The 19255-nt window shown below is 35.4% G+C and overlaps 1 protein-coding gene across 2 annotated transcripts in view; it reads right to left on the reverse strand.

Annotated features, from left to right (window-relative positions):
• The window catches only part of LOC149778525 (serine/threonine-protein kinase Kist-like), a 60790-nt gene that overhangs the window by 9639 nt on the left and 31896 nt on the right, over window positions 1-19255 (reverse strand). For both annotated transcript variants that reach the window (XR_016415515.1, XM_089939399.1), the window contains exons 7-8: window positions 12790-12908; window positions 4248-4324 (exon numbers count right to left, since the gene is read on the reverse strand). Coding sequence is in view for 1 of the 2 variants with exons in the window: in XM_089939399.1 (XP_089795525.1) it covers window positions 4248-4324; window positions 12790-12908 (196 nt within the window). In the remaining variant the exon portion in view is untranslated. The remainder of the gene's footprint in view (window positions 1-4247; window positions 4325-12789; window positions 12909-19255) is intronic.

The following is a 19255-nucleotide window of genomic DNA, read 5'->3' on the forward strand; positions in this document are numbered from 1 at the left end:
TTTATATAACTAAATTTGGATCTGAAATATTTTGTATCAGTACATGAACATGAAGCAGAATATGGTACATTCTGATGATGATTAGGTACTCTTACTTCTCCTAGAGTCCAAAAGGGAAATTTCCATGGCTACCATAAAACCTGCATTAGGCCATCTATCATTTAATATCAAAATATTACCTTCTTTAAATTCCTGTTTTCAGATTTCTGTTTTGAATACTTCAAAATTTCCAAATTGAACATTTACCTCAAATTCAATTTAGTATAGACAAAATTACTATTATTTTCAAACAATAAATAAAAGAAGATTTGAACATTTTTATTTTGATTTGTTCATAAAGTTGTATCTCCCTAAATTTCAGTTTAGTGTCCAGAAAGAATATTAAAACCTAAAGAAAAAAATATACAAAAATACCATGTACCGTATTAACAGCATATGTTGGGACACGAAAAAAATATTTATTTTTTTTGTGTCTCAGAACTTATGGTGAACGCTTTCTTAAACCTACATCATGCATCCCAAGACATGACTTAGGAAATGATATAAATTGTGTTCAATTTACACACACACCCGCCACAAACGGTCATACCGCAAGTTACAATAAAATAGACAAATAACATGCTTATTTATATAAAATGAAAGAAACTAACCTTATACTGTTATCATTTATTCACTGTTTTGGTCGACATTTGCATTTTATTAAAGGAAAAATATATCCACAAATTCCGTATAAGTAGCGCATGCATCCATAGTGTTATCACTTTCGTAAGACAACACAGCACATTGGTCATTGACGTGAATATTGAGAAATGAATCATATTTGGATTTCCTCAAAGGTTTGAATGTCATGAGAATGAAAACTGGATCCTGCAAAATCACATACGAATGAGAGAGAGTGAGAATTATCAACCCCATTGCTCGAAAGCACCTGCCATTCATGCATGACACGGTGTAAGGTACAAAATAACCAAGAGTGTTATCATACCCAGGGTTACAATATGACAATATCTTGCAAACTAAGTCATTATTAGAAATACATTCACTATGAGTACAAATGACAATTTTTTTGATTCTATGGGTTACAAAAAAGTATTATTAAAGCAAGTTAATGCTGTGCATACTTTTTACACTGACGAACTCGAGATCCGTTTGTGTCAATTATGACTACAGCTGGCATATAAATGAAAGCTCAGGTGTTGAATAAACACACCTTGTAACAGCCATAAACTCACTGTTTGAACTTACTGGTGGGAAATCAAATAACAAGGTTATATTATTACAAAGCAAGCCAACCCCAAAAGCAGACTTTGGATTCCTTTTAGTGTGCAGATATTTATAAACTATACATATATATATACAAAGTTAGCCGACATGGGAAAGAAAACTTTGATTTCTTTCTACCTGTTTTCACTGTGATTTTGAAAATAAATAGAAACAATGGAACACTTTGAAACGATACGTTCTCACACATTTACACAAAAAGTGGCTCCTCACATCGTTATTGCACACATAGCATATATAAAGGGGAATAAAAATAAAACAAAATAAACCACATTATAGATCTCTGCTATTATGGACAAGTTTGTAGTGTGATACTCAAGTAGTGAAGAGACCTTGAATTGTGCACGGAAAGAAAATGCGCTGCCTAAAGCTTCACCTAAGAGGACCATAGGTCAACCAAAAAAGCGTGCTAGAGAGGAGGAGTGTGATGTAAAAGAAAATGAATCAGCTGCAAAAGACACAAAATTGGAGACCCCAGTCAAGAGAGAGATGATGCCTATGAAAATGATGATGTCAGGCGAGGGCATTACAAGCATTTTACATTAAAGCAAAAAGAAGAAGTTGTAAATTTCTCATCAAATTCGAGTAGTGGCAAGACATTTCAAAATCCCCAAATCAACCATTGCAACTTCATCAAAAATAGATTTTTCTCAGCAGTTGAATGAATGGGGACATTTAGCAAAGAGCAGGAGAGCAGTATCATATGGCAATGAGTCAGATGGAAAAATTGCAAAGTGGGTTCTCGTCCAACACAATCTGCAGATCCCTGTTAGTGTGGACACTATATGCACTTATGCCAAGGAATTTGTGTATAGTGAACGTCCAGATAATGAGAAGGGGTAACACGATGACAGCAGTTATTCTGGATGGATACACCTCCAAGCTACAGCCACTAGACATCAGTGTAAATAAACCGGTCAAGTCCGACATGAGGAAAAGCTGAACAAATTTTATTTGCAAAGCAGCAGAGGGCCTTTCCAAGGAAAATGACAACATGTCTCATATTAAGAGTGCATATAAACTAACAGTTGTGGACTGGATTGGGAAAGCAGTTCAATAGCTTTGTGACAAGCCAGATCTGATCCAAAACATCATTCAAAGTTTGTGGTATTAACAATAACTTGAATAGATGTGAGGACAATATCATCAGAGATACTGAATGTGATGGCAGCGACATTGAAGAGGATGAATTTGATGGATTTGAGCCTGAGGAGGTTGAGTGGGCAATTAAGAATGTGGACAGATTGAAGGATTAAAATTAAATATATTAGTGGCATTCAAGTTTGTTCAGCAGTACTTGGATTAGGTCAGATATCACCGCTGTGTAAATAAAAGATGTTCTGTTTTGGAATTAGTATGTTTATCAATCACTCTGTTGCATCACTATCTACCGGTATCTCTCACTCCCTCTTTCTTCTCTCTCTCTCTCTGTGAATACATTTTTACGTAATTACAGTGAATAGTTTATACTGTGCTCATAAATAGTTATTTTGCCAAATTAAGTTGTTTAACGAGTATGAACAGCAAATAAACTTTGACATTTAATTTTTTTAAAATTTGTTGAAGCATAAATTAGAACAGCAAAGGTTGAACTCGTTCTCATAGACACAAATGATTCATTCTTACCTGAGCTCTTGTTCTTATCAAATTTGCATCTAGGAAGAAAAACAACACTCACTGCGTTTTCTTTTTTAAAGTTTTCTTCAATAAAATTTACATTTGAGTGCATTTTCCGACATGCAATTTTCAAATGATTTAAAAGGTATCCCACAACTTATGACTAAAAAAAACGATGTGTCCCAAAACATACAGTGCACAAAAAAATGACTTTTAAAATAAATTTATGGTGTCCTAACAAATACAGTGTCCGAACATATATGGTAAATACAGTAACAATTTATTTAACTTGACTTTACTTCTTGGTTGTTGATTAGTCAAGTTTTCTCAAGGACCCTTTGAGACTTGCACTCCTATCGTGACCAAACTAAATAAAAGCATAATTTTGCTAATATATGGATGAAATTACTCATTTGTTAGATATATTTTGGATCTTCAAACCAACCATTTTTATCTCAGGCAACCACTGTTATATCAATTTCTGTTCAAAGTGATAAGCTTTCCTCTTTTAACTTGACTTTCCTTCTTGGTCATTGATTACACTAATTTTCTTAAGGAATCTTGGAGACAAGTACCCCTATTTATCACAGTGCTAACACTGTTACATCAATTTCTATTCAAAGTGATAAGCTTCTTTATATTATTCCTGTGCCATTCAGATGGATGACAATATAACTGTTACTAATGATGACTTCCATCACCTAAATGCATGCCTGCATGCTGCATGAGACTCACTTTAAAAAAGCTGAACTGTATATGAAAAGGCACATCATACAAAATGCCTGCTCACAGTTGTATGCTACAGTAGCCAGCCAGTTTCAAGCAACTCAACCTAATTCTCATATCCAAAAAAAATACAAAACTTATAATTACAATAATCAACAAAAATCGAAATCATTAGGACCTAAATGACATGGGATTAACATTAAGAAATTCCTTCACTTTGAATACAAATGGTCACTACAGTGTCTGCACTGTGATACAAGAGGTGGGTTTAGAAATTTTAAAAATATTTAAAAGTAGTGAACCCTTTTCATTCAATTTTTAGCAATATTTTGCTTTCATTTAGCCTTATCTAGACTGGGACACAAACTTCAATGGAAGCTGGAAACAATAATAACTTGCTTTTCCCCTCAATATAAATATTTTGCTATTTGTCTTATTGACTATTACCACAGTCTTGTTGAAACATATGTCAGTTTAAGGTTCCTTCATTTATAATGCCAGCAACTGTATTGGGTAGCCTTAATTGAAAATTAAATGCAGTTCACTTCTGTAATTCCATTCCACCATATCATGACAGAGCATTGTATATAACAAGGACCAATAGAATGAGCAGGATTGCATACCTATTTCTAATGACAGAAAGGAATGCTCCAACATAGCTGGAATCGTTAACCTTCTATTGGACTGACATTGAAACAACCTGAAAATAGATAAATACATATGTACAGTAACTGTATATACTTGATTTCAAGTCAAAGTCAACTGCAAACAACACATCCTGATCTGCTGTTGCATTATGTGCCTGTAGACCAGGGTCTCTTGTTTCTTCCACTGACTTCTCCTAAAAAAATTGCACAGACTTAGATCTGCCAGCACATTATGCAGTGGAAGTCTGGGTCAATGCAGTTTTGCAGTTGGACTCAACTTATAAATGAGGATAAATGGTAGGTTTTAAATCAAGGTTATAGGGTGGACTGATGTAAAGCAGTTTTAATTATAAGGTGGTTTGATTTCAGGGAACAAGTTTGCCATTTATGAAAAAAAATTGGGGGTAACTAAAAGTGACTGCAAGAAGAATTTATCTTATTTCAGGATGATCTTTACTTCTTATGCATACATACATACATACATAAATACATATATACATCACATATACACACACACACACATACATACATACATACATACACACATTTACATACACACACACACATACATACATACATACACACATACATACATACATACATACATACATACATATACATATACACATACATACATACATACATACATACATACACACATTTACATACACACACACACACATACATGCATACATACATACATACATACATACATACATACAAACATACACACACAAATAAACCTGATTCTGGATAATCATTTCACAGATGTTATTGTGTCATATTTTCTGTCTATTACAATAAAACATTCAATACTGAAATCCATCAGAGGACACACCTGTTCAGATAATTGGCTGTCCAGATAATTGATAACTGCATATAACATGCCTGTGGTCTTCAAAATGCTCTCCAGATTATGTCATTCATGAACAATGCCACTGCCAGCAAAACTTGTTTGACCCCAGGCCCAGTGTAGTTTTGACGTATCAGCTGTTATTTATCACATTTAATGAAAATTGTATTAGATAATTTATACATTTATTAGTGTTTGATCTGGTAGCTTAAGTGGTACAGTTTTTCATATCTTTATATTATCCATAATTTGTTAAAGTTTCTTTTGAAAGCAAGGTTAAATCAAGAAAAGCCTTTGTGAAAGTTTTCAGCAGGGGTGTTGTCTGGCATGTAAAGGAGGTAAACACACTGTGGGAGTAGGTTTGGCTGAAGAGTATGGAGAAGTCGGATCCATCTAAGTCCTACCATGTAATATGTCATGCATGATCAAGGATCAATGTCTTACTGCCTGAAAAATGGTGTTGCATAGGTAAGGAATGCTGAAATCAGCTGAACTTAAGGTTAACTTTCTTTAATAACATGTACACAACTATTAATACAGACCAAAATGTATATTCATTTTGTGTTTTTTTTAAAGTAAGTTAACTGACTTTGTCATCTTTTGGCGACCATTGATATGGCTGTCATCAGATTTTGAAAAATTCAAACATCTGATCATTCAGTAAGGAAAAGACATCAGAGTAAATACAGAACAAATAAAGCAAGCTGATTCTAATCTGTGCAACACTGACAATGTGGGCTGTAAACTATGTGAGAAATTCTTACAAATCTTTCCTCTAGTTCTGAGGTCAATGTTTAATATTGTAGGACTACAATTCATATAATCCACATTTTACTATAGTACTTAATGGGCTGTAACCATGGCCCTATTAAAAAATAACCATGTAAACTGCACAGCCTTTCTATGTCCTAATTTACCATGAGATCATGTAAATTGCACAGCCTTTCCATGGCCCTTCTATACAGTTAGAATACTTAAGCATGTCCATGTAAAGCGCACAGCCTCTCTATGGCCCTTATTTACCATGAGACCATGTAACCTGCATAACATTTCTATGTCCCTTATGTACTGTGCAACCATGAAACTTGTAAATATGACCATGTAAATTGCCCAGCCTTTCTCCTGCCCTTCTTAATGGCAAGAATACTTAAGCATGGCAAGGTAAATTTCACAGCCTTTCTAAGTCCCTTATTTACAGAGAGAATACTTAAGCTTGGCAAGGTAAATTTCACAGCCTTTCTAAGTCCCTTATTTACAGCAAGAATACTTAAGCTTGGCAAGGTAAATTTCACAGCCTTTCTAAGTCCCTTATTTACAGCAAGAATACTTAAGCTTGGCAAGGTAAATTTCACAGCCTTTCTAAGTCCCTTATTTACAGCGAGAATACTTCATCAAAGAATGCAGAATTCAGAAGAAATAAAAGAGTAAGATGACAAATTTCATGCAATACAAAATTCATACATTAAAATATAATGTCAATATTCACCAAGAAATTACTATTCCATGTAAACACAGCGACACTTCCTTTGCAAAGGCAAAATAAACGTGTTACTGTATGCATCTGATTCTCTTGATGCTACAGAATAATTTCAAGTTCCAGAGTCAAAACACCAACATGCAACCACTGATCAGATGCTATATTTTTCAATTAATTGTATGATGAAGCTGTTTTTGAGCTAAACACCAACTCAATTTTTTTTTATATAAATGAACAGAAAGAAACTGGTGGTGATTCAAGTTTTGTTAATCAAACAGGTAAATTTTTTATTTTTCTGAATAAGTGAAATAAATAAAAATTAAAATTTACATCTGCATGCTACCGTACAATCGGTAGGCTGCTGACAAAAGTATACCAAAGGATTGAAAGGGGATATTTTACTTTGTTTAAAATTGTTAAATCTGAATAGGGACACTGATAGTTTTGAAAATTTCAGCCGAAGGGCACTCAGTACAGAATCTATAATGGCTCTCAACATGTAAAATGATATAATTTTAGCCAAATGAGTTGTGTTCATGTGCGTGTGTGTGTGTGATATGGTCTCCCATAGCAGTGGTCTTTGAAAACAAGATTTGCTCTATTCAATTTTCAGACTTATTGGGGAGCAAAACAAGACTCAAATAATCTGTTTCCAAGGGCCTCATCAACCAGATGTCATTTTTTTACAGCTCAAGATGTGCAACTTTTTGGTCTATTTTAAAATAATTCATTTTAATAAAGGGGTTATACTTTCACCATATTACTTCTGAAGTCTATTAAAAAATATTGCAAGTCATCAATAGAGCTGCTGAGGAAAATATAAAATCTGAAAGAGTTTCATCCCTTGTACAGTTAACAATCATAGCACTAATGAACCACTCAGAAGGGAAAAACACGGTTGGAAGGTATCTATCCCCCTCTGATTTTGCACCTCTCTGTGTGTGTGTGTGTGATTTGGATTTTTAACATAGCTTTAACAATTTTAGTCACATCACTATGATATTTGAAGTGTTGCAGCTTACAGTGATGACTAGCACTGGAGCATCATGTCGCAAACATTTAGCATCATGTCCCACCCAGTCCCATTATCCTGACACCAGGCCAACCAATCCAAGCAGGGCAGCTGCTAGTACCATCTTTATGTCTTTCATATGACTCCAATTTTGCAACACAGTGACCCGAACTCAATTTATTGTCAATGATTGGAAGGTAAGAGATTGTGATTAGAATTAAGTTTTATATTGCTTATTATATGAGGCCCATGTTAAGCATCAACTTGAACACTATTCAACTCAGAATTTTAAAAACAACAGCTGATGTTAAAAAGGTATTCTAAGATACTTCAAAAGCATTTCCTGCAAAACCAACCTAATTTAATCAGGTGTTTAACGGAGGACCAATATTGGTTTATTACCAGACAGTACATATTTTGCAGCTGTGCAGATCTCCAATACAGACTACTTTCTTACCATACTATGTCAAAATGACCTTCATTCAAGAACAGATAATTATACTGTGTATGAGTTACCTCTCCCTCTATGGTGATTATCATCATGGGGGGGGGGATGAGATCAAATGAGTTGAAGATCTAACTCAGTAAAATTACAATATCAAATAGGTAATATCTAATAACATGCAAAGCTTGCTGGATTTCATTTGCATGTGTTCCAATATGGCAATGTCACGTATTGTCATGTGTACCTCTCTTTTGCCTCTGTCAAACAATCTATCTCATTTGAAAATATCAAATCATACAGAATCTATTCAACAAACATGATGTGGGAGTTTTGACCTAAAAACAATATGAAATATAAGAAAAGCTTGCCAGACAAATGTGTACTGACTGATATTACTTTATGTCATAGAAATATCATACATCAAGCCTTGTGCACATTATTTGTTTTAAGAAATATTTATGAGTTTCACAAAATATGTACTGGTATTGTCTCAGAGAGAGAGAGAGTGAGAGAACAAATCTACTGAATTCCATCCAGTATCATTTGGCATATTTTGATACATTTTTTCACAAATTGTTTTTAAATAAACATTTTCTTCTGAAATTTTGTATGATCTTGTTTATGGTATTTGTAACAATATTTGGATTTTTGTGAGAGATTCATATAATACAAGGGTCAAACCTTAGTAGTGAGGATTTAAAACTAGAACTTTGGGGATAACAGCCTTGTATCTGAGAATCAGATGACCACAATTAGGGGATAAAAGCTTGAGGACTACTTGTTGATGTTATTATGGGGTTTAACGCCATTTTTCATCACAAAATAGGCTATACATGGCAGCCATTATAACTGGTGGAGGAAGAACCCTGGAAAAACACCGAAGAACCATCGACCCACAAGAAGCTACTGGCAAGCTTTCTTAGGTACCAATATTAGCTGAGCCTGAGACTCAAACCATGCAGACAGAGGTGATATGGCAGTGACTGGTAAAGGCAACCACTCTGCCACCCAAGGCCCAACAGCAGACTTGTAGCTAGCTGAAGATTTGAGGACTACAATGTAGGTGATAAAAGCATTGTATTTAAAATTTTAAGACTACAGCTTACAACAGAATTGTATTGAGGGTTTAAGGAGTACAACTTAGGGGATAACAGTCTTGTATCTGAGTATTTGCAAACCATAAATAAGGTGACAACACTTTACAAATGAGGAAATAAGGACTACAACTTTGGGGACAACAGTATTGTATCCGAGTATTTGAGGACCACAACTAAGGTGACAAGACTTTACAAATGAGGCCCTAAGGACTACAACTTAGGGGATAACAGTTTTGTATCTGAGTATTTGAGGACCACAACTAAGGTGACAACACTTTACAAATGAGGCCCTAAGGACTACAACTTAGGGGATAACAGTCTTGTATCTGAGTATTTGAGGACCACAACTAAGGTGACAACACTTTACAAATGAGGCCCTAAGGACTACAACTTAGGGAATAAGTCATGTATCTGAGGACCTGAATGATTGTTTTACCTTTAAACAATTGAGTTTCAATGGTGACATATTAGTGGAGCTGGTAAGATGGATATTTGAAACAGGAAAACCACCATTACCATCCTGTAATGCTCAAATCCCATGCTGTTATCATATAAATATTTAATTCTCTGTGGATCCAAGTAACATTAAGTCATAATATTACAATAGCATCCAAATTTCTGATAGCATCCAATGATGATGTTCAACCTATAAATAACCATATTACATACTGTATTATCACCAATTTTCATGGGCTTTAAACTTTTGTGGATTTGGTTGTCACCCTTAAACACAAAATTAAAGATGCAAAGGAAAATTAGCCATATTTGATTAAGGACACACCATGCACAGTGTTCTCAGTGAACCACAATTATCCATTCATCATGATCAGCTTGACTGATAAAGTTTCGACTAAAGTCAAGTGATTTTAAAGTCATTCACACATGAGGCAGGCTCAAACAAAGGTGTATTTACATTGTTGTTCAATTTGGATAGCAGTTTAGTTATCAACTTCAACACTGATGGGTTCTGCACGTATCAAATTTTAACACTGCTTGCTAACTAATTGGATCACATGTGTAATGAGACAGTGCCCAAATCAACTGGAATCTAAGATGAAGTTTAACACTCTAAAGTCAAAATGTGTTAATGTCATGATCGTCAGAAAGTAATTATTGATGTAACTTTATGGACAGAGTTTTAAGAGATCATATATATGTACTTTAATGTCTAACTAATGTACTCTTGTTCCTTGTATCAGTTCCATCTGATACTGAGTATAAGTGACTGATCTTGACAGGTGTTTAATTTGTACTCATGCAGGTAGTGGTATTGTTTTAACCATTCCTTGAAGCATGTACCATTTCTTGTTGGCATTGTTTTGTTCTTTCTTGTTCTTTATTTGGGATATGTGTAGAGATTAATCCATGAAATTAAATAACTACAAATATGCAAAACCACAAATTCAAGTACCCACATATCCTTTTTTAAAATACAAAACCATGCAAATTGAGATCCACAACAATAAATAATACTACAATGCAGATTAATTTTAAAACTGTACAATGAGAATTCCTTTTAATGCTTGAAATATATGTTAATGAATTCGTTAAATATGATGAAATCTTAATTTTTCATCAGAAATAAAATGAAACTATTTTAAAAAAATGCAGGACACTAAGACTATATTTGAATCCTTGATGCCTGGTTAAAGTTCAGCAGGAAAATAAAGGTTAAAAAACCAAGCATAAGATCAATATTGAAAAACATCAATTTGAGGACGTAAATTTAAGGCTTTTAGTAAAACTGGTGTCTGATTCATACAACTCCACAATGATGATCGCCATGACTGCAGAAGCTAATTGTAATTCCCTAAAATTATAAATTTACACTTACAAGTTTGAAAACATATGCCAACTTTCTTCTACTGGCAACTTTGAAAAGAAGTACTGAGGTTCTAATAGTTGTTGTTGTTGTGGGGTTTAACGTCATTTTTCAGCACACGATAGGCTATACATGGCGGCCAGTATTAATGGTGGAGGAAGAACCCAGGAAAATCCCGGAAAGAACCACCAACCCACGAGAAGCTACTGGCAAGCTTTCTCACATACCCACATTGGCTGAATCCGAGACTTGAACCACCGCAGACAGAGGTGAGATGGCAGTGATCCGTAACGAAGAGCGCTTTAGACCACTCGGCCACTCGGGGCCCCGAGGTTCTTATAGAGAAATACTATGCAACAGAGAGTGATTTCAAATCTAGAAAATTCACATAATTTTATTTTGTTTGGCAAAGTATGAAAATGTTTTATATTTATATCATACTCTTTAGCTGTCATTTGTTCTGGATTAACACTAGTTTTGTAAAATTAAAGAATTATTGAGCCCATGTGGGGTTTATCTGATACAATGGACACTGAAGGGTAAGATTTATTTATTAAATGCTTCCAACCAGAACAATTAGTTTATTGGTTTTAAAAGTTATACAATTCTCCATTTTTGTGAGTAGATACTTCTTTCATTCTATTTATTAAACCTTTGAATACTGTCAACTCAAATAGGATCTTTTAGTCTAGAAGATGGATCGATATAAGGGTATGTGAAAATTCTTTAGTCAAAAATGGCTGTCAAGAAGGAAAATATTCTTGCCGTACAAGATATCCAAGGTCTGAAAGAAAAATTAAGCAATAAAGAAAAAATAATCAAAGGCAATTTTTGTAAACAAGTTCAGGATTGCAATTATAAGACTTCAAAGTTATGCATTCTGCATTTATTGTGGTATAAAAGGTCAGCTGCTGAAACAATGGACTCACATAATTTCCTTTGAATGTTATTTGCCATTTGATTTGGCAAATAACTTGTAACAGTTACTCTTAATTGTTGCTGTTGTCCCTGTGTAATCTGCCAAAATATGGCAAGGCATCCAGATGGTCAATACCAATCTGCACCAATAAAATAGAAATAATAATAACTACAACTTTATTTATAAAGGATGACATGATTGTCTGTTAGATCTCTCACTTGTGCATTTTTCTTAGCTAAAGAGAAAGCATACTTCCAGTAAAATGCAAGACGTACAGCTTTGTAGTGCATGGTGATAAGTAAAATATAATCATACTGACTACATTTGTTAGTAACCATCATATTTAATGCACATGTATAAGACAGTGTTAAAACCAAGTTAATTACAACATTATTTATACAATATAGTTAGGCAACATGAATGCAGGTGTTGGTATGTACAAAGTCACATCCTAACCAGGACATTTGACACTTCATCCAATTTCTTATATACCAGAATTATATTTATTGTTGAACATTCAGTTATTTTGCTTTGAGTACAATTCCAAATCAGTGAACCTGTTATCTGAACAGCTCTTTATTTGATTTTAGAACAGGAAAATGGTTGGCTTAAGAAAGACCTTAATTTCTTTTTTTGTCTGGCTCTCTAACTTGAAATAACTACTACTGAGACATTGGAACTGTGTCATGTATTTATAATTTTGAGGAAGTATGATAAAAATTATGGAAGACAACTATTTCCAAGGGGGAAGGTATATCACGAACCCATGTTAATGTCTTCCTTGCCATTGTGCCAAATCCTTGAACTTCTCATGAACCTCTGTGTTAATGTCTTTCTTACCAGTTTACCAAATCTCTGAATTTCTCATGAACCTGTGTAAATATCTTTCTTACCATTTTACCAAATCTTTGAATTTCTCATGAACATGTATGTTAATGTCTTCCTCCCAAAAAGATGTCAGTTGCTGCTGAACCCTTACTTCATACTGACACCTTTCCACTGATCCAGACACCTTAGAAAACAAATACAGTAATGTTAGCAAGTTCATTGATAATTACTATTACTTACTTATGAGTGCCACATTGCCTTAGCCCCTGTATTCATGAACTTGATTAAGCATATAAATTAATCTTAGACTAATGATGCCAAAATTGAAAAATATACCGAAAACCTCATGATATTATAGAATCTATGTATCATCATTTAACAGCACCTCAGCACAATGATGACAATAGTTCTAAATGTGTAAAATTGAAAAATTGGACAAAAACTTTACAACTCTCATGGCAATCAGGCACAGACGAAAATACAAACAAATAATAAGATAACCCCCACAGTCTGTATTTCCATGTTCATTGGGATTAACATGTTAAAAATTTTAACTCATGTCCACTTTCATTTCTAATCCTGTACAAAACTATATCAAACAGCCTGAGTCACCATCAAGATATAATAAAATTACTATATACATATTGTTGATTCCATAATTTCACTAGTCCATATTCAGTAAGAAATACCCATAAAAAAGTTCAGTTATCTGGAATTAAAAAAGCCTCTACAACGTAACTGGTACAAGATAACAATAAGAATACGTGAAATTTTTGGCTTCATGCTGCAATTATTTGCCAAATGCCAATCAATCTAGTCTTAATACAGATATCCTATGGGACTCTTCGTAATTCTTAAAATAATTTTATAAAACTAAATATGAAATGCCTCAATCCAGTAGATTGATCAAAAAGATAGAACAAATGCAGTATCTGCTAAGTAAGGCACCCACTATTATTTTTGTCTATCAATCAGAATGTACCAATTTAGTATATGAAAAGTAGTGACAAAACATCAAACACTGATATACCTAATTAATAAATGTACCAGAAAATGGTTCATGTTTGGTTCACTATTGAAGTGGGCTAGGAAATGCATCACCTTTCTTGCACATTTTATGAAGTAAAGTTATTGCCATCACTTGCTGGCAATGATGCATGCTATTTCTCTACCAATTTAGCAATTCATTACTATGTATATTAGCCTACAAGTAGAATCCAACATAGGCCTAATCTGCTGGTACATCATGAGATGGTAGATTAGGGTCATTGTTTGTTCTACAGATTACTTCTAACAAATTGCATTGACCCAAATCTGCCTCTGTATTATGCAACAACATATCTGGGTTTGTGCAGTTTGCAGTGGGACTAAATGTATAAGCAGGTGTAAATGAAAATTTAATAGAATTCATTCTGTTGTTACACACCTGGAGATGGTAAATAAATAATAAATTCATAGTAGCAAGTCTAGAATACGTGAGTTAGTTTAGGATCTTAATTCCCAATATAAATATTGCAAAGTGAAACAATGGTCACCACACCATCCTCTTTTCAAAGCAATCAATCATCATCACACCATCCTCTTTTCAAAGCAATCAATCATCATCACACCATCCTCTTTTCAAAGCAATCAATCATCATCACACCATCCTCTTTTCAAAGCAATCAATCATCATCAGATGTGTATATTTATCTCGGGCATTAAACCAACTTTAAAATCAAGCATTCATAGAAGTATAAAATGGGAACACAAACTAAGGATTGATTCAGTCTTCCTTTTGGTACTGGGTATCTACTTAAACCCAAACTGTATTTATTTATTTATTTTTTTAAATTTCAGATGAATTATTTAATGCTGATACACATACATATTGTCCAGAAAGCCTGGTGATCTTATTGAGCATTTTACTTTAAAAAGATGGTCTCAGATCCTATGACTCTGCGCTGGAAAATATTACCATTTTTAAAAACTGACTTTTTTATTTTCTGCCTCCTTTAAATGCCTACTTTTTATGATTGTTTTCAACACAAGGCAGGCTATACATGGCAGCCAGTATTAATGGTGGAGGAAGAACCTGGGAAAATCTTGGAAAGAACCACTGGCCCACGAGAAGCTATTGGCAAGCTGTCTAACATACCCACAAGGCTGAACCAGAGACTCGAACCCATGCAGACAGAGGTGAGATGGCAGTGATTTGTAACAGGGAGTGCTTTAGACCACTCGGGGCCCCCACTTTTTATGGTAATGTATATATTAAATCTTGCCATCAATGTTGATGAACTTGACATCATTAACACCATTATTTATACAACCATGGCTTGCTCACTATAGGTCATTTCCATCTAGACCAGGAAATGAAGCAGTCTGCCTAATACCACAGGGGAGAAATTAGATATGGACACATTTAAACCCTGATATTTCCATAACTACAGTGAGCCTGGGTCTACCCATTTGCAGCACATCCTGTGATATGGTCTTGGAAGATACCATTTTTCTGGGGTAATCACACTGAGTATCAACATCCAATTTTCAAGGTATAATAATTTTATCCCCAAGTATTAATGTTGTTATGAAACTACTTCTGAATCGAAACCAAAAAATTGCTTTAGAAGCATTTAAAAGATTAATGAGAAAATTAATGAATACTATGCAAGATAGAGGAAACTAGAAACCAATTTTTCCTAGCAAAATATGTTTCTTTGCAAATACTTAACCAATCATAATACCTTATAAGCAGTACTACTACCTCGCAAATCCAGCCCTCCCAGACACTACTTTTAGCTAAAACTAAAATATTACTTATCTCAACACGGCAAAGAAGGACAAATCTTGATAGTGATGAACTATGTCTGACATGGAAGGATACAAATCTGCAAATAGTCTGTCATGATAGGCTACTTGGTGTTCTGGTAGATAATAACCTATCATGGACTGAACATATCAAACATACCAGTAAAAAAGTCAATTCAAGTTTATGGCTTCTCAGTAGGATAAGACATTTTCTCCCTGAAAGGCACAGGAAACTATTTTATAACAGTTACATACAACCCTATTTGGACTACTGTAGTACAGTATGGGGTAATTCAAATGATAAAAACATAGCAAAGCTGGCACATCTTCAAAAAAGAGCATTTGGGCTAATATCAATCCAGAAAGAAAGCAAGGAAAGTTTAGCTGGTAGGTTAAAAATATTACCTATTAAAGACCGAATCTGTTTGAGAAAAGCCAAATTAATGTACAGGATATCTCAGAATAGTGCTCCTGAATATTTACAATCACTATTCCAGTATAGGCTACCTGGTAATACTCCCCACCTGCGATCCATGTCTACCAAACAGTATAAAATTCCCAAACCAAATAAGGAGTTATTTAAAAAAAGTTTCCAATACTCTGGAACTCTGCTCTGGAATAGTATTCCAGCCAATATTAGAAATGCCCACTCTATTTCCTTCTTCCAAACCCAATATATCCAGTGGCTTCAGAGATGCAGCTTAAATAAATAAATTCCTTTGTATGAGGGCCTCAAGGTAGATTAGTTTTTAGCTAATTGTGTTACCCTCTTTAAATAAGGTCATTATTATTATTATTATTATAGCTAAAGGGGGATAAAAGTTGTCTGCCAACCCATGTGGTGGCATGGAGGAGTGATATCCCCTTAGATATAAGGATTAGCAGCAAATCCCATGAACCTGTCAGTTACTACTTGACTGTAAAGCATGCTCTCTACGGATGCAACTGCAGTAAGGCTGTGAGGGTGTATGTGTATTATGTGGTTGGGTAAGTATTCTCAAAGAAACATATTTAACTAGGAAAAATTGGTTTCTTCTTTACATACTTTACCCAATCATAATACCTCAGGAGAATAGGTAAGAGGTGGGGGGGAGGTAGATATATTAGGGGACTGGAGATGGTATCTCTGGGGTAAAGGGATGTACCTCCTCCCACCTCTTACCTATTATCCTAAGGTATTATGATTGGGTAACTCTGACTCTGATCTCCATCCCATGGCCTGAACGATGTTGGTTAGAGAACAGTTCCACTCCAATGTAATGCAGGTGGCAACTGCCCATACGTCATGAGCTGAAATGCATAATAAGTTCATTTGAGCTGGGGTTAATTCTTGACACACAGAGCAAATAACCCACTTTATCCAGGATAAGATAGATTGTGTTGATATATCCTCCTATTCCTTGTAAAAATAAGTGTGATCTCCCTCAGTGCAGCAGCTCTGTTCTAGTAAGGTACCTCTTCAAAGCCCGAACAAGGTTTTGTAGGTGGCCTTCAACTGAAGTGTCCAGACTAGGCAGAGGTTTCATGACAAAAGTCTGATTACCCAAAGAAGGAAGCCTGTTCTTGACGATAAAAGAGGATGCCATCAGAAGTAAGACTGACCCATCTTGTTGGAACTGCATGTAATTCAGGCCTGCTGATAGGGCAAGTATTTCACTAATTATGCCCACATTCACTAACACTATGAGGAACCAGGTCTTGTATGACAGGCGTGACAGAAATCCCTTTGAAAGTGGTTCAAAGGTGTCTTGTTTAGTCAGGTTATAGTACCTAAGATAAGTTCCACTTTGGGCACAGGGCTAACATTTTTGGCCATGTACACTCATATTTGGATAGAGAGATAAGTTCATGTTATGTCCAATATCCTCTCTTCCGTAATGAAGAAAGGTGTCAGCAATCATGGAGTGGTAACCTTTTATTATACTCAGTGCTAACTTTTTCTCCTCGAAGAGTCAGACAAAGTATTTAGCTATTTCCAGTATAGATCCCTGGAGAGATAGGATGTGATTGTTTGTGCATCACTGAGTGAAAATGAGCCATTTGCCTTCGTATGCTTTCAAGGTGGAGGGCCTTTGTGGCTGAGTGATTCTCTCATGGCTGGTTATGAGAATTGTTTATTTCTGAAGCCAGTTTAATATGATCTTCATGTGCAGGTTTAATAGCTATGGGTAGGGATGAAACAACTGCCATCAAGGTTGTTTGAGTAGATAAAGGAAAATCTTCATTTTCCGAGGAGTTTCTGATGAGAGATTGATGAGATCGTAGATGTGGGTGGTGAAATGAGAATCAGGCGACAGTCTGATTCTCTTGCTTTCTTTATCATTTTGGAATTAGAGCTGATGGAGGGTAGGTTTATGTGTAAATAAGCCATTCCAGTCTATTGACAGAGTGGTGACTGCCAGGCTTTTGGACCCAGACTGGAGTGACAATGGTTTGGAGTCTGGTATTCCACCTTGTTACAAACAGATCCACCAATGGTCGGAGAGTGTTGACTGCCCAGGATTTGGACCCAGGACTGGAGAGACAAAGTTTTGGAGTTTGGTATTCCACCTTATCGCAAACAGGTCCATCAATGGTCGGTCCCATCGGGTACATATCTAAGTGAATTTTATCTGCATTAATTCATTGTTTCAGGACAAAGAATCAGCTAGTATGTTTAGGCATCTCGGGATATAACAAACTTGTATATGGATTTGTTGCTGACAACACCAGCTTAGAAAGTGCCTCACCAGTATTCAACGGTCTGGGGACTTGGTTCCTCCTTGTCATTTGAGATAAGTTACAACTATAGAGTTGTCAGACAGAATGAGGACTCCCTTGCCATTTAAATATTCCTGCCATCAGTGACCGACTTTAACAATGGCCATTATCTCCAGAATATTGATATGCAGATGTTGTTCCTGGCTTTCTGAAAGAATGGTAGTACGTTGACTCTCCAGCCTTCCATACTTGTATTTTTACAGATTGCAAATTGCAATCTGGGGCAGTTGTACTTGCAGAGGTATACCCGCCTTGAGCCAAGTTAGGTTGCCCCAAGTCCACAGATGGTGCATCAATTCTACTCAGATGGTGAGGGGTTGGCTCAATGGGCAAACTTTGGACCTCCACTGGGACAGAAGAATCATTTGCAATGGGTGCATAAAAAGCACACCTCAGAAAAGGAGGTCCACTGCCATGTTGAGCAAGCCCAGACGCAAAGGAATTTCTGTGTGGATCAAGTTTTCCTCAAAAGAAACCACCATGGTTCAGATTTTCAATGTCCAATCCTGTGGGTGGATCATGTTTGCCCATGTAATAAACTCCATACCTGGGTAAACAAATTGCTGAGATGGTCCATGATTGGATTTTTCCTTGTTGATGATAAAGCCCAGATTGGTTAGCAGTGTAACAAGGGTTATGATGTCGAGTTTTAAAATACAACTCACTTGATTTTTCTGCCTACAGTAAATTAATGTTGCCACCATAGAAATGGTCCACACATGCACCATTACTTGATTCATGAGATGAGTGAAGACACCAGGGCTGAGGTTGAGTTAAAATGGGAGTGCCCTGAATTGGTATACGATGTCGTTGTATGCGAATTGCAGAAACTTCCTGGAAGCCTTGTGAACAGGGACATGAAGGTATATGTCTTTCACGTCCATACTGTTGACAAAGTCTCCCTCTTGGATGGCATTCAAAATGTGTATCATTCAGGTGGTAGAGAACCAGTCTAGAGTAAGTAAGGTTCCAGGTTCAAGT

Source organism: Sinohyriopsis cumingii, chromosome 17 (genome assembly GCF_028554795.1).
Source record: "Sinohyriopsis cumingii isolate HCF-2022 chromosome 17, ASM2855479v2, whole genome shotgun sequence".
Classification (NCBI taxonomy): Eukaryota; Metazoa; Mollusca; class Bivalvia; order Unionida; family Unionidae; genus Sinohyriopsis; species Sinohyriopsis cumingii.